Source organism: Sapajus apella, unplaced genomic scaffold (genome assembly GCF_009761245.1).
Source record: "Sapajus apella isolate SASKATOON/1434 unplaced genomic scaffold, GSC_monkey_1.0 scaffold8, whole genome shotgun sequence".
In the NCBI taxonomy this organism is placed as follows: domain Eukaryota; kingdom Metazoa; phylum Chordata; class Mammalia; order Primates; family Cebidae; genus Sapajus; species Sapajus apella.
The window spans coordinates 9,844,375-9,869,828 of record NW_022436948.1 but is presented as its reverse complement, the minus strand read 5'-3'; the positions used below and the strand labels follow the sequence as shown (position 1 = coordinate 9,869,828).

Here is a 25,454-nt window from a genome sequence, read left to right as displayed (position 1 = left end):
ATGCCATCCTCCCGCCTCACCCTTCCGAGCAGTTGCGGCCTGTGCACAGCTGATTTTTTCAATTGTCTTGTAGGAATGGAGGCAGGGCGCTCATTATGTCACCCAAGCTGATCTTGAACTCCTGGGCTCAAGAGATCCTCCCACCTCAGCCTCCCCTGAAGTGATGACAGGTGTGAGCACCGCACCCACCCATTGCGCATTGTTCTAATCCCTGGACAACCAAAGCACCATGACCACGTAGGGTCCGCAAGGTTTTTAATGTTCAAGGGGGTGTCCATCTTGAAAACGGTAAAGGAATTAACATATTTAGGTCCACCAATAGGGAACAGGAGAAAGAAATTCTGGCACAGCACAGGGGTCGGCAGACTACAGCCCGCAGCTGTCTCTGGAGAGCTTCCCAGAGCCAGCCTTGCAGTGGTTGCCACGCTGCTGACGGCTACTCCGCAGAATCGCTGGGACCAAGACCACGGTCCAGGAAGCTTCAAATGGCCACTATGTGGCCCTCTACAGAAGAGTCTGCCCACCCTCCATACAGCACACTGTGAAATACACTGCATGATACTGAACAGTGAAGAAAAGAAAGGAAGGTACTGCAACTATTAGGTAAAATAAACTGTATATACGAACAGGGAAAGATGATCAAGAAATCATGAGAATGTCTTATTTTAAACTCTGCCTGCCTTCTGAGGCCAGCAGGCCCCGTTCACTTAGTTTTGCTGGGCTCCAGTGAGAAAGGAATTTGAGTTCTTGGGAAGGATGGACCCCTGGGAGGGAAAACAGGACTCTGGGCAACAGTGACTAAGCAGCGACCCCGGCACAGGCCTGAACAGAACAAGCAGCCCCTCAGTTACGGGGGTGGCACCCTCAGAAGCTCCCTGAGAGCTGTGCAGGAAGCGTCCCCTCCTCCCCACCCCAGATCTGAGGGGGATCGAAACTCAAAGAATAAGAACAGAGGCCAAACCACCACCATGGTCTGCCATCAGCTGATGTACACTGAAGCCCAGAATCAAGCAGACAGGCCCACCAAGGCCCCGCTGTGAGGGCGGGCCAGCTCCCCTGGTGGAAAGGCCTGCCCAGGAAAGACGGCAGAACAAAGCAGAAAGAGCCGAGGGCTGAGCCGGCCATTCTTCCCAAGTTAATAATTAGACAAGCCCCTGCCTTGGGCATTTGAAAGGCCAGGAGCATGTTTGGGGGAAACTCCCTCCTCCTGGAATCCCTGTGTCCCCTTGGAGGGCTCTTCAACACCTACCAGTGAGTCTACACAGGAAAGGGCTGGAGGCTGGGCCACCTTGTCAGGGACCCAGAACTGCCTCCCACTGCCCCATCCGCACAGCCCAAAGCCACCCCCCACCAACCTGCCCCTTAACCCAATGGTATCAGAGCATCTTAAAAGCACGACCGCTTGACTCTGATGGCTGCTGTGTCAGATAAGAAGCAGGCCCCATGGTGACAGATCACACACACGGAGTGCGGCTGGCTGCTGGCTCCCTTGCAGTCCGCCTCTCTCCTCACAGCTCAGCACTTTCTTCTGAAGAGCATTAGAGGTGCCATGCAGACAGCTGGTCCACCTGCACTCTGCCCCACAATCCCAGAGCCTGTGCTGCCCCTGCAGACTCCTGCATGTCCTGGGGGCGGCCACCACCCCAGCCCTTGATGGCTGTCTTCAAATTAACTTCTGTTTCTGTGGAAAAGCAAAGGGAAAAGGACTAAGCTCCTAACTGTTGAGTAGAAGCCACTCATCGACTCTAAACTATGGAAATTTAGTCCATCAAACCTTAGTCTAAAATGTGTAAGTCACACCCACCAGAGGAGGTGACCAAACACGCTTCGGTGAAGTCAGGTAAAAGCTGTTTGCAAACTATGCAGAGTCTCGGCAGATGCCCTGAGAATCTTTAGCTCTTCCGTCCACAGGGATTCCACCAGAGTTAGCTGGTTTATCAGAGCCTCTTTTTCATCCTTTGTACGAGACACCTGAAAGTTATTTATTATTTTTATTGAGGTAAAACATGGATATATCATAGAATATACCTTTTAACTGATTTCAAGTGCACAGCTCAGCAGCATGAAGCACATTTGCATTGCTACAGAACCATTGCCACTCTCCAGCTCCAGAACTTTTTCTATCACCCCAAACAGAAACTCTACAACCATCATCAATAACCCTATTCCGCTCTTTGAACTTGAACTGTCTCTATGAACTTGCCTGTTCTAGGAACCTCAGATAATGGACTCATACAGTATTTGTCCTTTTGTGTCTGGCTTATTTCATTTAGCACAATGTTTTCAAGGTTCATTAAAATCACACTTTAAATCCCAGTCATGTTTTCACACAAATGAGCTGATTTCTCATTTAACTAAAACATTTACTAAATAAAACATCAATGAGAAAAAAATGCTTGAAGTCATGCAGTACTTTTTTACTTTTTACCTTTTTTACTTTCTACCTTTGAATAAAAAGTATAGGCAAAGATATGGAATCAACCTAAGTATTCATCAACAGATGAATAAAGAAAGAAAACACGGCACATATACCCAGTGAAGTACATTCAGCCTTATAAAAGCAGGAAATTTTGTCATTTGTGACAACATGGATGAACCCAGAGGACATGTTGTCACATGGCAATAAGCCAGCACAGAAAGACAAATACTCCATGATCTCACTATATGTGGAATCTAAAATTGTCAAACTCATAGAAGCAGAGAGCAAAATTGTGGTCGCCAAGGCTAAGGAGTTGGAGGGGAAATGGGGAGATGTTGATCAAAAAACACAAAATTTCAGCTGGACCAGAGGAACAAATTCAAGAGATCTATTGTATGTCATGGTAACTACAGTTAGAAACAATGTATTATGTACCTGAAAATGGCTAAGAGTAGATTTTAAGTGTTCTCACCACAAAAAAAGAAGTATATGTGATCATGATATATTAAATAGTTTGATTTACCTATCCACAATGTATACAAATATATACAATTTTTACTGACCAATTAAAAATAAAGAGGCCGGGTGCCGTGGCTCATGCCTGTAATCCCAACACTTTGGGAGGCTGAGGTGGGCAAATCACCTGAGGTCAGGAGTTTGAGACTAGCCTGGCCAACATGGTGAAACCCTGTCTCTACTAAAAATATAAAAATGACCCAGGTGTGGTGGCCGGCGCCTGCAATCCCAGCTACCCAGGAAGCTGAGGCAGGAGAATCACTTGAACCCAGGAGGCGGAGGTTGCAGTGAGCCGGGATCACGCCATTACACTCCAGCCTGGGAGACAGAACAAGACTGTCTCAAAGAAAAAGGAAAAATAAAGAAAGAAAGAAAAAAACACTGACAGAAAAAGCACACGTCCAATGTTAACAGTCAAAAATAGAGACTACATCAACATTTGTTTACTGAAGGCACTGAACAATGTTCTTATCAAATGCACTATCCCTGGTAACATGTACAAAACAAGGAACTGCTTAATCAAGACATTTCTTAAGGATGTAATATTCTAGAAACATACCTTTTGAAGCATAGCAGTAGTCTCTTCTATGAAATAATAGCATATTTTCTGGGCTATATCCAAACTTGTCTTCTCATTCGTATCTGAAATTACTTCCCCAAGAAGTACTTTTCTCCAGCACATACTAGAACCGAAATGTTCCATGACACAATTTTAGCAGACTCTCGAAAAACAGACTTTTACATTTCAATGCAACAAATAAACTCCTTCTATTTCTCCAGAAGCATAAATACAACTCATTCCATAAGCAGATTCCACAAGGACCCATGTCACTTGCAGTCCCTGCGTGGAAGCCAACCAGGTAGTAAGAACGGAGGAGGAGGAGCTGAGAATAAAAAGCACGGGGGGTGGGTGCCTTTTGCAGGCAAGAACTGAATGTTATCATCATCACAAACCTGCGTCTGACACGAGTGAATGAAGTCCTGTCCCTGGCTATGGGAACGACGCAAGAGACAGAACAGGAAGGGAGTCTACAGCCAAGAGGCAGAGGACTAAGGAGCAAATGTAGGAGTTTTCCTTCTCTTCAAGTGACAGTCTGTCCAAAACAGTAGCAAACTGAACACATTTCACAAAGCCAAATGCTCTGCGTCTGGAAGGAGGAATCTACAGCCAAGCCCTCTCTCCATGCAGGTCATTCCAATGCTCTACTACAAAGGCTCCAGGAAATGGGGCTCAGCTGGCAGGCAGGACCCACTCTGGTGGGTCTGTTGTGGTAGGTGCGAGGGAGCCACAGCAGGATGCGGAGCAGAGATGGCAGCACCAGATGTAGACACCAGGAATAAGAACTATTGGGAGAAAGAGGATGGAGGGCCGGATTCTGAACACTCAGAATCTGGCAGTGGAAGTGGCTTCAACAGGAAGGAACAACGGCTGCCATGGAAGTAAACAGGAGCCCATTAGAATTCAGAACAGCTGGCAAGACACAGGACAGAATAGACTCAGAAGTCTTCAGTTTTAGAGATGACAGGTGAAAAGCTCAGGAAATCGATGAGTTCTCAGGAAAGAAAAAAGGAAAGTACTGAGTGTCAGGCACAGTGTTCGTGAATAACCATTATCTAATTTACTCTCCACAATTACCTAGCAAAGAAAGCACAATTGTCCCCACATTAGACTCAAAGCAATAGAATCAGGAAAGTTGGAGAACTCACCCTAAGTGACAGAGCCAATGAGAGACAGAAAAAAACTGCAAACATGTCTGTACCAGGCAGAGCCCCAAACATGCTTTTCTGCCATCCCACTCAGTAAGCAGCAACTCAAATAACTCAAACGGAAGGAAGGAGGCCTAAAGAAGACCTCTGGGAAACAACCAGTTGTATTTAATTTTAGGCTGAAGTGTCTGAAAAGGACTCATACCTTGTTGCAAGAAGTATTTAAAGAAGCTTACATGAATACACACAAAATAAAAGGTAAGATGAGTAATGGCTGACAGCAAGACAAAAGAAGATGAGAGGAGAAAAGCCAAGACACAGCAGGAACGGGTCAGTGAGAAACCACACGCCTTCACATCCGGTACGTTTGGATGGACTTCAGATCTGCCTCTCAGTTTTCCAGTGAACAATAAAAAGAAGGAAACATCAGTTAAAGAAATCATAGGATCTGTAAGATAAAAACACTCCATTTGCTAAAAATAAAAACAAAAACTATGGTATGGAGATGAGGGAGAAATTTTCCTCCAAAAGTTCCTAGAGAAAAAGAAGGAAGCAGCATCATCTCATCCAGAAGAAGAGCAGGCATCACTGCAGGGGCACCGACTGCTCCAGGCACTGCTTCTGGGCCTCATCTCAGCCAGTCCTCCCAACCGCTCAAGGACAGGCTGCACCATCTTCAAGTTCTCCCTGTATATCTAGCAGCAGAAGGCTGTAAGCGGCTCTCCCTGCCAGGGACTCTGGCTAAAGCTGCCCCTGCCCTGGGTCCCGCACAGCTGGATGTGCCGACAGGTGGCTAAGGGGAGCAGCACTGACAGCTGGGCAGGAGCATGAGGGACCCTGGCCAGGATGCATGCCCACACTGGGGGCTCCCCGACCCACCTCCCCCATGGAAAAGTCCAGGCCTCTCCTTCAGCGGGGCTTTGGGATCTGCCCCAGGGCCGGACTGTTGTTAGGAGCTCTTGCTCCCAGGAAGCTCTTGCTCCTACCTACTCTGAGACTTTCCTCTGAACAGTGCCAAAGCCCACACTTTTTAAAGGATTTCAGGTCATGAGGAGGAAAATATGAGTAGAAACTGAAAAATTCTCAGAACCATGTACTCTGATTGATTCTAAACCAGAATTCCAAAATGGTTAAAACTTAGAAATGAAACACTCACTACCTGGGCAAGTTACATAACGAAAAAGCCACTCCAATGCATGGCATTCCTTTTTCCTCCCTGGCTATCTGAATGCGAGCCAAAAACAAACAAACCCTCCAGAGTTATATCTAGACTGGTGCTGCAGCTTAAAACCAACACATGTGAAACTTACAATTTTTCAGCTTCCAGACTTAACAACTTAAGGGCTGTGAGTAACCTCCAAGATGGTCCATCCCATCCGAATGTCAAATTTCTGAAGTAGAAAAACAAATAATGACAAATCTGTCATTTCAGTATTTCATGGCCTCATAGCAACTGGCTGAAGAGCCAAACACCTTTTTAAAGGGGTTGCTAAATGTCATGTAACCTGCACTCATGGTCAAAGGACAAGAGAAAATCAGTCTGCAAATACTTAAGAAGAAAGCTTAAGTAACAGATAATTCTCTCCATTTTTTTTGAAGAGTAAATGGCTCTTTTCCAATAATTGTAGTAAGAAGCTTGAACGTGAATGAGGGACCTCAGGCAGGGCACACGCGCAGGAGTTCCCAGTGAGGGAAACGCTGAAGAACTGGAAGTACTCTGGGCATCATGCAGATGGCAGCCGCCACCACCAGGCTGCTCTCATACCATGGCTGGGTCTTTTAAAACTTAATTTCATTCAGAAAAGAAAATCCAAAAGGGAGAGCCTTGAACCCCGTTTAACCCACTTGGCATGGAATCACCCAGCTACCCACCTACCCCAAGATCCTGCATCATGTTGCTAGGTGCCTGGGCTCTCCTGAGGGCCAGCCTGGCCTTCCTACATGACCGCAGCATAGACAGACTCACCCTGGGCCACCCATCAGCACATCCAGGTTCTCTTTTGGTACCACAATTTAATATTTCCAGCTTGTACCTTATGTCCCTAAATAAGTTTCTTTCAAGTGTCTTACACTCCTTATGTCCTCTACAACATCAAGCACAGTTTTACTACACATAGTAAGTGCTTAATACCTACTCATCAGCTGATACAGGGTCAAGAGGTGTCTCACCCCTATGGAAACCTTAACCCCAGATATTCCATAAAAACTTCCTGAAGGAATAATTTTGAGAGGGAAAGAGAAACACTTACTCTATATAGCCATGATCCTTTAAGATGGAAATCTTTTTGTCCATTTGTTTATCTGCTGATGGAAGATATTTAACAAGTATTTCTAAATTTAAAAAAGAAAAAAACAGACTGAGAATTAGGGCGTAAATTTGGACAAAAGTATGTCTCCCTTCCCTTCACTTCCCTTCCCTTCAATTCACTTCCCTTCCCCTTAGCAATCCAGACATACAAAAACAGTTCAACCTAATTCACAATCCAGACATGCATAAACAGTTCAACCTAATTCACACAAGAGAAGTCTACTCTTCAAGTCCAATTCAGTCATATCAGTACTGAGTCCCTGAAAAGCTGTAAGAATTCCGAGTCTAGAGGACTAAGCACACACAACCTCAGCTCGTGCTCCCGCTAAGTAAATCCACCAAAAACAATCAGGTCATATGACATCAGCATGACTGTTGGAAAATTACAACCAGCAAAAGTAGAGGCTCTGCAAAACATGAGGAAAGCTTTACAATATTGAGCTTTTTCAAAACCAGAATCACAGCAGTCTGGACATTAGTGACTATAACTACAAAGCTTAAAGTAAAAATGTACAAATTAAGCTATCTGGAGAAACAGGGCACTGAGGGATTTTTCTATTTTATTTTTAAAAATGTAAAAATAACTAAAATATAATTTTTGCTCAAATTATTCAACAAATGAATATTCCATGGACACCAATATTAAATTTATCAGGACTTTGAAAACATGAGGCCAATCTCAAAGCTGGCTTTCCAGCAGCAAGACCCCGTTTTTTTCTTTTTTTTTTTTTTTTAAGAAATCACATTATTATTCTGCCTATGAAATAGAGTGGTATCAGCTTAACCAAGTTTCTATTTCCAACCAAACCTATATTAAAAATGCTTCAAATTATATATATAATAAATCCCTTGCCATTTTTTCATGGCCTAGAAAACTGCTTCGTTACTGTTTCAGAAAGGGGAAAAAAAAAATCATTCTTCTATGTACTTTTTTAACACTATACTTGGAATTTTCACACCCTAAGTTTAATGGTTAACTTACTATTTTAAAATAATAAAACCGGGCCAGCCAATGTGGCTCCTGCCTGTAATACCAACACTTTGGGAGGCCAAAGCACAGGGGATTTCTTGAGCACAGGAGTTCAAGACCAGCTTGGGCAACATAACAAGACATTGTCTCTATCATATGAAAAAACAAAAATTAAAAATAATAAAACCAGGCTAGGCACAGGGGCTCACTCATATAATCCTAGCACTTTAGGAGACTAAGGCAGGTAGATCACTTGAGGTCAGGAATTTAAGACTAGCCTGGCCAACATGGCGAAACCCCATCTCTACTAAAAATTCAAAAATTAGCCGGGCGTGGTGGTGTGTGCCTGTAATCCCAGCTATTCAGGAGGCTAAGGCACAAGAATCGCCTGAACCTGGGAGGCGGAGGTTGTGGTGAGCCAAGATCATGCCACTGCACTCCAGCCTGGGCAATAGAGTGAGACTCTGACTCAAAAATAATAAAACCAATGATGGTGACCTAGTTAAGGATCACAAAAGAACATACATGAAATCACATCTCATCACGGCATCAGCCTCCCGAAATAAGGACTATATAATACATAATATATATAATAGAGTTACCTTTGTGATTAGCACAGTGTCTTACCCACAGTAGGTGCTTAATAAATATTTTTTATTTATTGCTCCCTAATCCTATTCTGTCTTTAGTGACAGTGACAATGTTTCAGTACAACATTTCCATCCTTTAATATTGTATGTCGTTCCTTAGCAGTTTTCCTTTTCTTCCATTCTAACTTCTGACCCAATGCAATGAAAACTTCTCAATTCTTCTTATCCTAAACATCAATGAAAGCTTTGTTGTTTTTACTTCAACACTGAAACCACAGTCAGTAAGTGTGAGGCTAGGCCTACCTAGAGGAAAATTAGTGATGTCTATGTCAGTCTTAAGGTTTTGATATTTTTATGAAAACTGAAAACAAACATCTCCAAATGGGGGGAAAAATATATAGTGTTAATGTCAAAAACAAAGTTGATTCCAACCTCTCGGGACATAAACACAAGCATGAGGATTGTGTGCGGAAACAAATCCATATTCCAGGAACAGCCGTTGATTATCGTGAGGGCCGTAACAGATGAACACCTCTTCATGTTTTCTCCAACGTGAAGTCGTTCTAATTTCGTAACAGTGAGTTTCTTCATTAAATGCTGCTTTTACCTACAGAGAAAAATTGTTAAAGGTTTTTCTAAAGTAAGGTGTGAAACTACAAAGCAGATTAAGTTATTGCATAATATTAATGTGAGTCAGGTGCAGTTTTCAAACACTCATCAATAAATGTAACTCCGCCTAGGGAAGATGCCACTTCAGTTTCACCCACCCTGACTTCACCCCACTGGTGAGGGAGGGAGTCCCACCCAAGGATGGCCACACCCGATACCCCACACAGCACAGATGAGATTGCCAGTTTACTGGCCACATCCACTCAGACCCAGGGAAAGAGGACATGGCGGTGCCAATAAACGTCATCTGTGAAAAGCTGGAGAGTAAATAGGTTTGGCTTTGCCAGCCCTAGTAGTCTCTGTCCAAGTTGTTGTATTTTTACATCCTTTAAAACTGTAAAAACCACTCTTGGCTCAGGGCTCTCGGGCCACATGCCCACAGGCTGTAGTCTGTGGTGTGCTCTTATTACAGTAGACTATCAAATCATTGGTTTGGCACATAAATGTACAATGGCCCCATTAAAAATAAAGTCACTGTGCTGGGGACTAAGGACTCCCCATATCTAGCATCCTATTGCTCTACATGCCCCTGATATCATTTCATCAACATCAACCACAGAAACACTCATCCAATCCCAGCCCCCTTTGCTCTGATTGTTAGAGACATTTCTTTCTATAAAAGTAATAAGCAGACAGGCCCAGGGCTTGTTCCTGGGCTAAGAAAGCAGAGCAGGAACCTCGCTAAGCTCTGCTCTCACGTGGAGAGCACATGAGCTGGCACCTGGCTCACAAGGCCATCACTGCTCTTCTCTTAGTGGAACGTCACGTGAAGGCGACAGCCAGGACACAGATCCCAGACATGACCCTCCACAGCATACCCCAAATGGGTTACAGGTGAGCTGACTGATGGACTCTTCTCTGCTCTCCAAGCCAGGCCCCTACCCACGCATGCCCTGCAAATACACTCGTTTCCTAAAAGAGCCACCCAGGAAAAAGGCAGGGGAAGAAGTGACCGATGACCACCTCCCTAATCAGGTTTCTTTCATTATTTCCCAGAACACTTTCCCCACAAATACCCATCCATTCAATAAACATTTACTCAACACCTGCTATGTGCCAGGCCCTGCCATGAGCACAGGAGTAACAAAGAGGAACAAGACAAAGACCCCATTCGCAAAGATTTCAGAGCTCAGTGGGAAAAAGAACAAGTCAGTCAGCGATCAAATCAAAGATAAATGCTGTGACAGCTATGCCACCAAGTTTAAAAGGGACGGGGCAGGAAACCAAGCTGGGCTTCAGTCTCAGTCTGGAAGGAGGAACGGGGGAGAACAAAGAAGGAATTTCCCACAGGCTGCTGGGAAAGACTGAACAGGGGCGCAGCCCGAGGCTCTGGAGGCCTGAAGAGCAGAGTGGAGAAATGGGCAGGGAAAGCACTGTAGGAGGGACAGTGGGGTCTGGAAGAACAACTGGAGCACTCCTGATGGCAGGCAAACCCAGCCCAGTCACCTGAAGCTGCCGCCACCTCTTCCTGTGGTGTCACCCATCATCTGCAGTGACAGGTTCTAGGCAGTGGAAGCCTTCCTATCCAAATAGAACAGCTGCTCCCTTGTCAGCTTCTCACCTGGACATGTGGGCTATGATTCAGCAGGTCCAGGTACGGAGCAAGTGCACAGGTGTCCGGCTCTGCAGAGAGGCATTCCCGCTGCCTGGGCCTCAGGTACACGGCTCTGGTGTTGACAGTGCACCAAGCCCACAGCAGGGCACTGTAGCTGAAGATGCTGTCAACAGCCTCAGCAAACAGAGGCTGCAGAGAAGAGAAAAAGTCTCTGGAGGAAGCAAAGAACTCCTGCACATGGGCTCTCTGCTCTTCAGCCTTTGCTTTTAAAGATTTGGGAAGAAGGTTCACCACTTCCGGCTCCAAACAAACAGGGCAGGTATAGGCCTTGGGTAAAATCTCCAGGTAAGGCTTCCAAAGAGATCGGTCCCCAGCATGCTTTTCTGAAACTAAAAAGGTGCACAGAGCCAGCAGAGGAGATGGAGGAGGCTTCCACCTTTGAAAATTAAAAACCGGTTTAAAGGAGTTACTTTGATTCAAAATACGAAATAAGCTAAGCAGTTGGTTTTGCTGCCAAAAGGAATGTGTTCAAACTGTCAACATGCTCAGTTTACTTAACAGACTCAAAAGACTTCCTTCCTTCCTTAAGGCTCTTCCTCTCTGGTGGAGCACAACCCCAATGCTAGCACTCTGAAAGAGCCATATTTACCCGTCAGAAAAACTAACTCACTAAGCCAAGTTCCAGGTTTGTTGCAAGAAATTCCCCTTTGCAAAAAAACCTCTTTGCTTCCAACTTGGTTCTCCAGTTGTAAAGCTTCTGACCTAAGTCCATTGGTCTCACCTGAATAAAGATATAAAATGATGGGAAGAACTGAGACCTGCACCTCTGTACACAGAGCTAATTTAAATTCTTTAGAATTAAATAATATTTAAAATTCAGTCCCTCAGTGAGATAAGCTATGTTTTAAGCATGCAACAGCCATTCGGAGCTAGTGGCTACCATACTGGACAATGCAGAAAAAACATCTCTGTCACTGCTGAAAGTTCTATGGGACGGCACTAACCTAGACCAAACCTGACTATGCTCATATACACTCGCTGCAGCTCTAAAGCTTTTATTCCTAAGTTTACCTGCTCTATTACAAGTTATATATCACAGTATTTTTGTTTTGCATAATGCCAGTAAAAAGATCTCATGTTGCCTAAATGTATTTAGAAAACATTTTCATCAACACTTCAATGTCCAGATTCCTATACTGCCATACATTCTACTCAAAATTTCAGAATGATTTAGAAAGTGTTATTATGACAGCATCCTTGCCTGACACAGGCCTAAAGACCTATTCACCTTCTTGCAAAAACATGCCAGGCAGAAAAGAACTTACCTAAGGGTTAAGAAACAGTAGAGGCCAGGCACAGAGGCTCTTTGCCTATATCTCAGCACTTTGTGAGGCTAAGGCGGGCAGATCACTTGGAGCCAGGAGTTTGAGACCAGCCTGGTCAACAGGGTGAAACCCTGTCTCTACTAAAAATGCAAAAATTAGGTTTGGTGGGGCATGCCTGTAATCACAACTACTCAGGAGGCTGAGGCATGAGAATTACTTGAACCTGGGAGGTGGAAGTTGCAGGGAGCCAAGATCACGCCACTGCACTCCAGTCTGGGTGACAGGATAAGACCCTGTCTCAAAAAAAAAAAAAAAAGACAGAAAAAGAAAGAAAGAAACAGCATCCTCTTTCAACCCTCATAATTTAGAAACCCCTTCCACTGAGGGTCTCTCTCACTCTGTCCTCAAAATGCCCCAAACAAAGGCCCAGCAGAACCAGAAGACAACTCCCACATCAGCCTCCTCTCTTCTGTACCTAAATAAAACTAATTCTTTCATCATGTCAACAGCCCTTCAGAGTTAAAGCAAAACTGAAGTACAGTAAGGGTAGAAATAAGAGACAGTAATATAAATTTGTCAAGAGCTACTATGATGGAAGAAAACAGGCTTACTGAAAGCTGAGGCACTCTGACTTACATATGTTATCCCATTTAATCTTTATTTCTTAGTAAGTGATGGATCAGGACTCATACCCACACCCCAGGAAGCCTATTGAAAACCTTAAAAATATGGTTTACAGTGAATTAAGAAGAAACTTTCTAGAAAAGCATAAACTTTTCAAATCATTTCAGGTATTTATCAGCTCTACAAGGGACTGGGTCCTAATGAATTCCGTTTCAAATGACATATTTGCCAGTGACAGACTTTAAGGAGCAGCACTCGCAGCAGGTAAGCATGCATGTGGTCACTTACTTAGTAATGTACGCCCCTAGGTAGCTTCGAATCACTGTGTCAGTGGTGAGCAGGCAACTCTCTGGCAATGAAATAATCATCTGTCCCTCCTGGTCAAAAGGAAAGTAAAGTTGAGGATGCCTGTGCTTTGGGAAGGACCCATAAGTATGAGTCTTATCAAGTGTTTGATCCCACATCACCTACCAAGAACCCACTCTAACTCAACCAGAAGCCACCAATGAGCCCACCAATGGAGGAGCTCCCAACTCCGAAAGTCAGCAGATGCACACGAGGCTGCTCCAATGCCAGATCCCACAACCCCAATAAACATTAAAGGTTCAGTATGTGACTGACACCCACAAGCAGTCAACCCCTCACCAAACAGAGTGCTGGAAACACTTTAACAATTCAAATTATACTGTTTCTTCGCTTTCTTATGCCAGGAAATAGTGCTACCAACAGGAAACAGACAGAAACTACCCCAAAAAAAATTGTATCCAGTGAAATCCAAGTGGCCAGGCAATGATCTGCTCTCTACATAACCCACACCTATTGCCCTGCCCAACACAATAAGGATCGAATTCTACCACTTGCAAAAGTATCATTTTCAGTGTCTCCTGAGATAGAACCATAGAAAGAACAATTAGATGTAAAGTAATAGAAAACAAGTTTAAATAAAACATAGCACTAAGAAGTTAGATATAAGATTCTCCTTTAATTTTAACTGGCATCTAAGTTGGTTAAAAATCTCAGCCAAGGCCAGGCACAGTGGTTCATGACTGTAATCCCAGCACTTTGGGAGGTCAAAGCGGTTGGATCATCTGAGGTCAGGAGTTCAAGACCAGCCTCGCCAACTCCTGTTGGTGAAACCTGTCTCTACTAAAACTACAAAAATTAGCTGGGTGGGGCAGTGGGTGCCTGTAATGCTAGCCACTCGGGAGGCTGAGGCAGGAGAATCGCTTGAACCCAGGAAGCAGAGGTTGCAGTGAGCCGAGATGGCGCCACTGCACTCTAGCCTGGGCAACAGAGCAAGGCTCAGCCTCAAAACAAAAAAATCTCAGCCAAAAAATCTTCTGGGATCAATTTCTGCTTTCCTCATCTGTAAAGCAAGATTAAGCTGGATGATCACCATAGTTACTTCCCATTCCAACATCCTACAATGTTCCGGTTTGAAAATACTCAGGTAAATCTCTTTATCATCAAAGTGCAAACTGCACACTACACTGTGCATTTCACTATATGTAAAATATGTCTCAATTTTCAAAAAGTTTTGACAAAACAACTGCATTTGAATGTACATGTAAAACAATTGTTTCACGATCTAAACAAAAACTACCTACAGTTACTGCTACCTGACATTTCTCATCCCCAAACTCTGCTACGGAATAAAATACACCTTCCTCCAAAAATAAAAATATTGCACAACAATATGAATGTACTTGAGCTTCAAAATGGTTAAGATAGTAAGTTTTATGTTACATATATTTTACCACAATTAAAATGTTTAAATGATGAAAACATTAACACAGTGTAACAGAATCACAACATTAAAAGATACCATTCTTTAGACATTGGACTTCTTGTGTTTGTGATTTTCACCTGTTTAGGAAACATAACCCGAATTCCCTTGCTGACTGTGCTTGCATTTTAAAAAAATTATACTTTCTTTTAATATTTTAAAAACTTATATTTTTAACACAACATTTTCAACAATTAAAATTATTTTTGGGCCAGGCACAGTGGCTCACGCTTGTAATCCCGAGGTGAGCAGATCACATGAGGTCAGAAGTTCAAAACCAGCCTAGCCGAGGCAGTGACACCCTGTCTCTACTAAAAATACAAAAAAATTAGCTAGGCATGGTGGTGCATGCCTGTAATCTCAGCTACTCAGGAAGCTGATGCAAGAGAATCACTTGAACCCAGGAGACGGAAGTTGCAGGGAACTGAAATCACGCCGCTGCATTCCAGCCTGGGCGACACAGCAAGACTCTATGTCTCAAAAAAAAAAAAAAATTATTTTTTATCTACTTAAAAAAAAAAAAAAGACACCATTCCTTAGGCAAAACATATGTACACATGTGAGTGAACGTTTTAAATAAAGAATTAAAAATAATTTTTAAATAAAAGAAGAAATTAACTTCTAGCTTTACATAAAATTGTGTATTACAGATCCTTTAAAATAGCATTGGGAGAATGAAAAGAAACCTTGGAGATCCTCATTTACTTCCTCATTTTGTAGGTGAAGGATGAGAGGTCTCATGCTAGGGCCCCCAGGCAGCTGAAGGCAGGCAGCTAAAGGCAACTGGGGCCCAAGCCTGAGGTCTCGCCCTCCCCAACTCTGGCTTCTACCTGCCACACCATGGCTGCCTCACAAACAGCAGCAGCTCCCTTTGCACACTGAAAATATGATCTGACATGTAACATGTGTTGTGGCAGAGACTGCTGGCTGCCTATCCCAACATCCCTTCTCTCCCCTTCCTCACTAACAGAATCCTACTTAGAGAGCACACAGCTGGGGAAAGGCCAGCACATCTCTCCTCCCTTGCAGCTGGCCAGGGCTGTGTACCTAATCGATATCCAAGGACGTAGGGAAGGGACTTTCCTTAAAGGGAGGAGGCCTGCCCTTCCTCACCCCCTTGCTCTCTCCTGCTGCTCAGGTTCCAAGACCCACACCCTGATCTGCAGGTGCAGTTCCCTTAAGGACATAAGAGAGCTGGAAGGAGCTGGGGCCTTTGCTGGCCAGAGGACTGTCCCACCAGACCGGGTCAGCCCACCCCAAGCTTGTTTCTCCGGGTGAGAACAGAATAAATTTCCATGCTGCTTACGTACCTCAGCTTTGGGCTTGTCTTTTATTGCAACAAACTTAATCCTGGTTGATAGAACCATATTCAAACATATCTATTAGGTAAGTAAGAAATGACTGTATGTCTGAAATATTTTTAATCCACTTTGTTTGAACCACAAAAACAAAGCAGCAAAATCTACATTGGGTTTCAAGGATAAAAGAAAAGTTCTCACCTGCAGGGATGTTTGGCTCATCAGCCCTCTTCCTGTACCTAGGAAAGCAAAGAAAGAAAAACAAATAAATCCCACTATCCCTTCAAGGTCCTAGAGATACCATTACGGGAAAAAAAAAAAAATGTGAACCTCAAAATTACACAAGGCTGAAGCTGGATGTCTCTCAGCCTTTAATTCCCAGGGAAAACAGGGAGTCAGAAATGCCCTGACCTCCAGTGAGGTATAATCCTTGAAGGGCAGAGTCAGCTTCAGAGGTGAGACCTAAAGACCACCATGGACTTTATACAGATCTACTGCTGGGCCTCTTGCAGGAAGCTTTGAGCTGAACTTTCTCCCCTGGGGCCTACCAGCTAATGAGGGGCGACTCCCAACGCCCAGCCAACCTCTGAAGCTAGAGCCCCAGGCTCTTATCCCCATTGCCAGACTCAGCTCTCCAGAGTAAAGACCTGAGACCCCTCTGATTGTCCGGCTAGCCACTAAACCCCACTCAAGTCCCCACAAAGACTGCAGACATCCCCCCCCCCCATCAGGTAACCCATGAGATAGGCTCTGCAGGACCTGTTGAGCTCAGCCGGGTAAGTCAGATCCAGCTGTTCCCTGTGAGCCAAGGTTCTGGCTGGAGCACAGTCACCATAGTAACCTCAGCAGCTGGATTAATGTCCCACCAACTTCCAGAAGTTTCTCCCTCCATGCCTAAGCTTCTGTTCCTGGAACAGGCAGATGAACATTGAAAAGATGCTCAGATGACAGCTTTCTGGCAGGCACAGGGATTATATGACCATATGAGGCCTAGAGTAGTCATGCCTCCAATTCATCATTCTTCACTTTTCCTCTCTTAGCTGGGAGGAAAAATAATTCAGCCAAGTCAATACAGGACTACTGGGAGCTCCTGGCTCAAGGTGGGAATTCCTGCCTCAAGTCTCCCATCAGTTTCCCGGCAAGTTGGATTTGATGAGTCCCAATTTATCTCCCCTCCCAGGAGGACACTGTCTGCTCATACAGTTGGTTCTGGTGTTAAGAACTAATTTTACTGATTTTGTGCACCCCATCATGGAGTTAATCATTCCTGTGGGCCAGAACTCCTCCTAGAATCAATTACTAACAGGAGGATTTTCTTCTACATGGTTATCCTTCCAAAAACTTACGTACTAATAAGTGAAAATTTCTCTCTAAACATAAATATGAACAAAACCTGGCCTCTGGAATACATCTAGAAGATCTTTTACCTATATTTCTATGAAAGATAGTGTTTAATATCAAAAAACATATAGTAATCTACACTAACTTTCATTTTTATATTGGATATCCTAGGCAAAGTAGAAGTGGCCATTAGGAGCTCATAACAGTAAAGCTTATTTACAAACGTCCTAAAGCCTCAAAATTCCCACTGTCATAAATCTACATGGGAGGCCCAGATCTGGCTAGCGCTTTTGGTGGTGAAAGGAAATGCTGTCAGTTCCCAAGGCAGAAAAGAAGGGAGAGTCTACAGATGAAATCCCGCATAGGAGATTTCCTGTACCCCTCCACAAACTAAGATTAAGTCCCGGAATTTTGTACATTTTGACAGAAGCCCAAAAATGTTACCTCCTATCATACACTGACTAAGAGCTAAAAAATATATGAAGGTTCCATATACAGAAGGTTCCCTGACCCCAGAACCGTAAGCACTGGCTCGGATCACTGCCAAATCACTGCACTTTAGCACCTGTGTGGCCCTGAATCTGGGGTTGGGGCCAGGGCAGATCGTTCTCACTTTTAAAAATGGGAACTCTTTACTGCTCCAAATTATAGACAGATGGACCTATTCTCAGGTATTCCATCTAAACCATTTGCTGATTCCTACTTGATTATTGTAAACCCATCCTTCTTAGGGCAAATGACACCTGAGAAGTGGGCAGGCCTTAGACATGGCAAGTCTACTGCTGACACTACTAACTCTCTTGTTCGTCTGGGGAAGAACTCCATTCAGTAACATCTAAGAGTGTGGCTTTTACTGATCATCTTTGACACATAAAAATAGTAAGTCAAGCATTACGCTAGAGGATGACAATATGGTTCATGACCATCAACTAGAAGGAGCTTTAGAAAATGGCTCAAATCAAGCATTTTAGTTCAAAGTCATCATGTGTAACTGACTCATGGAGAACAACTTTACACACATCCCCTCACTCAGCAAGGGGCACACATGGGAAATCATTTGCCTAAGCGGGGGTACATGAGGAAGTTAATTTGCTCAAAGTTCAATTATCTAATGGGTACCTGAGTAATAATTCTAACTGCCAAGGAAAGCATTCTGTGGCATGCTTTAACTTTTCTATAAGGTGAAATGTCAACAGCTTGCCCTATGATGTAGAACTTTGGGGCTCTAATTACCCCATTACCTCTGTGCTATAGCAGACTCCAAATCCTTTTAAAGAGCATCTTGGTCCTCCCTGTGGCTATCTCCTGCCCACCTGTGGGAAGAGTGGAGTGGCCATCTATGCAGACGCACACCCACAGCAAGCTGTCCAACTTCTGTGAGAGAATGTTCCAGAAGAAAATGCTTTTTGTTTGGTTTTTGTTAGTTTTTTGAAACGACGTCTCACCCTATCGCCCAAGCTGGAGTGCAGGGGCGTCATCATGGCTCTCTGCAGCCTCAACTTCCCAGGCTCAAGCAATCGTCCCGGCTCAGCCTCTAGAGTACCTGGGACTACAGGGGCATACCAGCATGCCTGGCTAATTTTTGTATTTTTAATAGAGACAGGATTTCGTCATGTTGGCCAGGGTGGTCTCAAACTCCTGAGCTCAAGTGATCCACCTGCCTCAGCCTCCCAAAGTGCTGGATTACAGACGTGAGCCACTGCACCTGGTAAAACATTAACCTAACCTCCATAATAAGTGCAAGTTCCAGAAGAGAATGTCAGTCTACCTCAGCTCAGTGCTGAAGCCCACTGCTCTGCAATTAAATGGCCACACATGAGGGGCTCCTCCTCCAACCCAAGGGAAGCACAGCTATAAACCAGCTGAAGGGCAGTATCTGCTGATGCCAGCTGCAAGAGTTGCCCCTGCTGTCTACCTGGCCGTCATGTAGGAAAGGGCAGGACGGCTGAAGGACAGATCTTACCTGGAAAACGAGCAGGCACTAAGTTCGAATCTTGAAACTTCCTATCTTTCAGCCACTTCCTTAGCTCTATAAATTCAGACTTGTAGCTCTCATTCACTATCAGGCAAGGAGAGAACAAACGGTGATTAAAACCACTACATAATTGGATCTGTCTTTTAACAGAACATGTCTGATGAACTGTATAGACAGACTTACAGAATGGTAAGCACTGTCGTATCTAACCATAGACAAGGTACAATACAAATACAGTATTGGCCAGGTACAGTGGCTCACATCTGTATTCCCAGCATTTGGGAGGCCAAGGCAGGAGGATTGCTTGAGGCCAGGAGTTTGAGACCAGCCTGGCCAACATAGAAAGACTCCATCTCTAAAAAAAGAAAAAAGAAAAATACAGTATTATAACTGATAGGACCACCACTGTATATGTAATCCATCAACCAAAACATCCTTATGCAACATATGACTATATTCATTCGATGTAATCCTAATCAAAATTCAAGCAGGCTTTTGTATAGGAATTAACAAGCTGATCCCAAAAATCATATGGAAATACAGAAAGCCTAGAATAGCCACAATGTCTTTGAAAGACTGATTTTAAAACTTACTATAAAGCTAGAGGAATCAAATTAGTGTGACATTGTCAACACAGACAAATAGGTCAGTGGAACAGGACAGAAAATAGGAAGAGACCCACACATAAATGACAACTGATTTTTGAAAAGGTGCAAAGGCAATTCAGTGGAAAAAGGCAGTCTCTTTAATAAATGATGATCAAACAACTATTGATCTCCATAAGCAAAAAAAAAAAAAAAGGCAGGGGAACTTATCCATATCCTGTACCATATCCAGTTGCATTTACATAGGACTTTCCAGATGGCTAAGCACTTTTGTACTGAACAAGATACAATCTTCTTCAGATTGGGTTACCTTGAATTCGAAATGATAAATTTATATCCAAACATTGCTATCCTACAGGTAGCTAGAGGTCAAGACCAGAAAAAGAAACTTGGAAGTCATTCCCAGAGAAGACAGTTGAAAACAGTGAGTTAGATATCTTCACATTCCCACCAGGATCTAAAAAAATTCAAGGGCACCATTCAAAAGATTGCTATTTAAGAAATATTGTCTTTGGGCTGGGCACGGTGGCTCACGCCTGTAATCAATGCTTTGGGAGGCCACAGCAGAGGACCACTTGAGCCCAGGAGTTCAAGACCAGTCTGGGCAACATAGTGAGACCCTGTGGCAAAAAAAAATTTTAGAAAACAGTAGCCAGGTGCAGTAGTATGTACCTGTAATCCCAGGTACTTGGGAGGCTGAGGCAGGAAGGAGACTAAGCCAGGAGGATCACTTGAGCCTGGAGTTCAAGGCTGTAGAGAGCCATGATCACACCACTGCACTCCAAGAAAGATTCTCTTTGAACACTGTGTGCCTTTAAGAAAAGCTATGTGTTAGGCTGGGCACAGTGGCTCATGCCTGTAATCCCAGCACTTTGGGAGGCCAAGGCAGGAAGATCACCTGAGGTCAGGAGTTCAAGACCAGACTGGCCAACATGGTGAACTCCTATATCTAGGTTTTCAAATCAAATTTTCGAAATTTGAAATTTTTGAATTTTTGTTAGGATTAACAAATTTTAATCCTAACAAAAATTAGCTGGGCGTGGTGGTGCATACCCGTAGTCCCAGCTACTTCGGAGGTTGAGGCAGGAGAATCACTTGAACCAGAGAAGCGGAGGTTGCAGCGAGCAGAAATCGCGCCACTGCACTTCAGCCTGGGCAACAGAGCAAGACTCAGTCCAAAAAAAAAAAGCTATGTGTATGAACAAACAAGCAATCACAAACGGATTTCTTTTTTCATCACTGGCACTAAAAGAAAAACTGTACCTCCTCTTGATTCAGAACTCCTGCAGAGTTTTCGTCTTCTGATGCGGCTTGTTCTCCCTTTTCCTTTCTGCATGCTAAAACTGTAGTTTCTTCTTTCGGAAACACAGCTCTATTTCTTAAAAAAGGATAAAACTGTAACTTCTGCGGAGATGCTCAATCTAAAATAAAAACCTTTGTTTTTCCAGTTATATGATTATCACTGTTCTTTGTACCTTTAAGTAAACAACTATGTACTTTGGTGTACTGATTCTCTCAAGCGTTTTTCTACATAAAAGGTTTATACTGTGAGCTAAATCATGATCCCTACAGTAACAGAATTCCCATTATATCAGCCCCTCTAAAACAGTTTAATCTTCGGCCCTAGTAACTACAGCTTAATCTACTAAAAATAAAACAAAAAATTAGCTGGGCGTGGTGGCACGCTCCTGTAATCCCAGCTACTCAGGAGGCTGCGGGAGGAGAATCACTTGAACCCAGGAGGTAGTGGCTGCAGTGAGCCAAGATCGCGCCACTGTACTCCAGCCTGGGCGACAGAGGGAGACTATATCTCAAAAATAAATAAATAAAAATGAAATAAATCTACTCGTAAAACATAAGAGGGCAGAAATGAGTTAAGAGACAAGAACTCCAGGCAGTATTAAAACCGCACTTCGGCAGTTTAAGCAAGGTTCATTATTTGACTTATTGAAAGTCGGCGAGTCCAGCTCCGGAGGCAATCGCACCTAGCGCGGTCCGGGGCCCAGCGCTCTGTCCACAGACCGCGCCGGGAAGTTCCAAGATTTCCGGGCCCTCGAGAGAGCTGTCCACTAACACGCTGCTGAGAACCACGTGGAGACCGGTGACTGCCACAGACACGGGCACGGTCCTCGCCCCCATAGTCAAACGCTAGCCTCGAGGCCGCCCTACAGTCCGACACACACCGCTCCCGCCGCCACAAGCCAGCCAGGCGGGCATCGGATCCCCGGGCCGCAGGCTCCCTAGCGTTCCGCAGCGCCTTGGAGCAATATGCGCTAAGTGAACGATTCCACACGATGAGAGGTTACTGCAGCGCACACGATAATGCCCGCCATGGAAGGGACCTGCGACCTGAAGTCAGTTCTTTTTACGCTAATGGATGAAAGACTAACGAACGCTACAGGGGAACTCTGCTCCGGCTACCCCGGCAACTAGAGGCCCGACCCGGAAGTCCTACCAGCTTACCTAGGCGCCGGCGACCGCCTCCAAGATGGCGGCTGCAGTGGGCGGGTCCAAGGCACGTGGAAACACCAAACAGCCCCAAATGAACGCAAGTTAAAGGTACGGGCCAGAGTCGCAGAGGGAGAGGCTGAAGGCTGTCGCAACTGCCTCGCGTCCTTAAGCAATCCAAGTCGTCAGTCTACCGGGTCCGCCTCTCCCCTCGCGGGCTGCTGCTTCCGGCTCGCGCATGCGCAGTTTCCCTGACTCGCCGCCCATGCCCAATCCAGGCAGGTTCGAGGTGCGCGCCCGGAAACGCCCATAACCCCTACGTCTAGTCAGAGGTCGGAAACCTCAGTGACCGGTGGGCGGGCAAGCTGCGCTCTGAAGAGTCGGCCTGCGGAGTCTTCTCTTACGGAGTTAAACTACCTAGGGCGCGCGGCTCTTTCCGACCCGCCCTCGATCTTTCCTACTAGGCTGACTTTGCCGGGTCCAGTCCCTTCGATTGCCAGTCCCCGCCCCGCTTCCATCGTTTCAGTCCAGTCCCTGGACCCGCCTCACAGGAAAATTCTAAATAATATCTCTAAATACCCGTTTCTTCCAAGAGCAGGAGCTGTTTCTGCCCCACCCACCCGCATGTTGATTATGGGCTACGACTAGTGACTTGTTTCCAAAGAGTACAGTGTGGAAAGGTGCTTGGGGGTACAGTGGAGAAACCGGGCAAACAGTACCTTGCCCGGTGGTCAAGGATAACGCCATCAGGAAGAAGTCATACGGATTGTATGTTCCTGTCCAAAACCCATAACCCTACTTCTTCCATTAAAAAAAAAAAGGTACTCCTAAAACATGTTTTCTGTCATGAAAAACAAGTACAGTCGTCCCTTAGTGGCAGTGGGGGAATGGTTCCAGGACCCTGCGGATACCAGAATTAGAATGTGCAAGTCCCTTATATACAATGATGGTGTCAACCTAAGTAACAAAAGAGGCTCCCTAAAAGAAAATATATTTGTCTGGGAGAGCATTGCAATGGGAATATGCTGCCATAGTAAACTATGTGCGTTTTGGGGGAGGTTGAGGCAAAGAGATGTTTTTAAAAGGAAAATTAAGATTACATGAATTGCTTTAAATCAGTTATCCTTGGCTGCAGGGATCAATAACAAGGGTAGCAGTCTAAAGTTGCTGGACAGATGTCTGCAGAAGTATCTTCTATGTAAGATTGGGCCTTTATGCAAGGTTATGGTTTTTGCGGAGTCTTTTGTGAGGCATAGTGCTTGAGAACCCTTCCTTCAAGGCCTTCCCCAGCTCCATTTATCACGGTTTTGACGAAGTGACTCCATTTTGATTCTGACAGCTTTCAAAATGGAGTAATAGTTGCATATAACGTATGCACATCCTCCCATATACTTTAAATCATCTCTAGATTTTTTATAATACGTAATACAATGTAAATGCTATGTAAATACTTGTTATATGTATAATTTGTATTTTTTGCTTTTATATTGTTAATTATTTTATTTTAAATTTTCCCTCCTTCATTGGTGGAATCCCCAGATGCAGAACATGAGGATACAGAGGGCCAGCTGTAAACTCTGACAAGCTGTCACAAACCAGAGGAAACTAGAGAGCTGTGACAACTAAATGCAGTGTGGGACACTGAAGAGGATCCTGGAATAGAAGGGTACGTTAGGAGGAAAGGTAGCGAAATCCAAATAAAGCATGGAGCTTAGTTAGTAGTACTGTTACAATCGTGGTTTCCAGTTGTGACAAATGTACCACAGGAGTAAGATGATTTGTGGAGAAACTGGGTGAGAGATACACAGGAATTCTCTGTACTACATTTGCAACTTTTCAGTAAATCAAACTATTCTGAAATTTAAAGTTTATTTTTTAAAAAGGGGCAGGGGGCTAGAAATAGATGTATCCAGATTTGGAATTGTTAAAAGATAAATTTTGGTATATTAAAATGTTAAAGTGGCCGGGCGCGGTGGCTCACACCTGTAATCACAACACTTTGGGAGGCTAAGGGGGGCAGATCACCTGAGGTGGGGAGTTCAAGACAAGCCTGACCAACATGGAGAAACCTCATCTCTACGAAAAATACAAAATTAGCTGGGCATGGTGGCACATGCCTGTAATCCCAGCTACTCGGGAGGCTGAGGCAGGAGAATTGCTTGAACCCAGGAAGTGGAGGTCACAGTGAGCCAAGATCGTGCCATTGCACTCCAGCCTGGGCAACAGGAATGAAACTCCATCTCAAAAAAAAAAAAGAAAAAAAATAAAGTGCCGCCAGTTGTTGAAGCAATGGACCTTGTTAAAAGCAGAAAAGAAGAATTTTTTAATAGTGGCACCAGAGGAAGGCTTTTGTAGAGTTGATGTGCACATAGAGCAAGGAAACTATTTGATTAAAGTTTGATCAAGTACCTTATTTGAATTATTCCTATGGGAAGTTCAACACAATTCAACTAATGCCCAGTTGACCACTTGTGATTAGCTGAGCTTAAGTTTCATTTTCTTTTAAATTCTGAGTTAGGCTTTGGTTTGCTTATGTAGAAACCCATGGTATTAGAGCTACCTCAGTCTAATGGCCCCCTATTTAATTATTTTAACAGATCCATGTTTCCATGATGTCATCAAAGATCAACACTCTAAGTTTCCACATTATCATCCTTAAGAAGTTGGCTATTCACGTTTCTGTTTGTTTCCTCGTGGTCTCAAGGTAGATGCTGCAGCTCCAGGCATCACGCTCTCATACAATGGCATTCAAGACAGTTATGGAGACTTTCCTTTTATGAGGAAGGAAATGGAGACTTTCCTTTTATGAAGGAGGAAATAATACATACTCCCATTTTTTACATGACAGTTAACAAAGATTCTCTCCTTGACCAGTGAACTCCAGACACATTCCTCTGAGCACAAATCCTATTTAAACTACAGATTCTCAACACAAATGATTTTATCCACCCATGTCCCCCAACATTAAAAGACTTAAACAGTATCATAGTTTCACAGCTGTAAACTAAAGAAATCCTAAGCCCCTCCTGACTGAATGGAACCCCTTTTGCTCAAGAAGGCTCACAAAAAACACTTAAAAACTTAGTTCACAGCTAAGTTCCCTTCTGATGGGAGTTCAGATATGCCTCATTATACCATTAAACTCTCTCTCTTTTTTTTTTTTTTGACACAGAGTCTTGCTCTGTCGCCCAGGCTGGAGTGCAGTGGTGCAATTTCGGCTTACTACATCCTCCACCTCCCAGGTTCAAGCTATTCTCCTGCCTCAGCCTCCTGAGTAGCTGGAACTACAGGCACGTGCCACCACATCCAGCTAATTTT

General features: G+C 44.2%; 1 protein-coding gene and 1 long non-coding RNA gene across 7 annotated transcripts; one reads left to right on the top strand and one right to left on the bottom strand.

Moving 5' to 3' along the window:
* Positions 1–230: 230 nt before the first annotated feature.
* Positions 231–21,782, bottom strand: SETD4 (SET domain containing 4). Of its 6 annotated transcripts, XM_032276938.1 has the most exons (12): positions 21,637–21,782; positions 20,952–21,066; positions 19,072–19,167; positions 15,969–16,006; positions 12,972–13,060; positions 10,741–11,170; positions 8,943–9,117; positions 6,892–6,973; positions 5,953–6,033; positions 3,495–3,618; positions 1,805–1,971; positions 1,102–1,681 (listed from the first exon to the last, which is right to left on the bottom strand). In XM_032276938.1, the coding sequence occupies exons 2-11, from the start codon at positions 21,022–21,024 to the stop codon at positions 1,837–1,839; spliced, it is 1,323 nt and encodes a 440-aa protein (XP_032132829.1). In that variant the 5' UTR covers positions 21,025–21,066; positions 21,637–21,782; the 3' UTR covers positions 1,102–1,681; positions 1,805–1,836. The 6 variants fall into 6 exon arrangements, with proteins under 6 accessions (XP_032132830.1, XP_032132829.1, XP_032132828.1 ...); XM_032276937.1 differs by lacking the exon at positions 21,637–21,782 and having other exon boundaries at positions 20,952–21,405; XM_032276941.1 differs by lacking the exons at positions 20,952–21,066; positions 21,637–21,782 and adding an exon at positions 19,267–20,266.
* Positions 21,781–25,116, top strand: LOC116550845. The gene is made up of 3 exons (XR_004268603.1): positions 21,781–22,247; positions 23,676–23,819; positions 24,734–25,116. It is a non-coding gene; the product is annotated as an uncharacterized LOC116550845 (long non-coding RNA).
* The last annotated feature ends 338 nt before the right edge of the window (positions 25,117–25,454 follow it).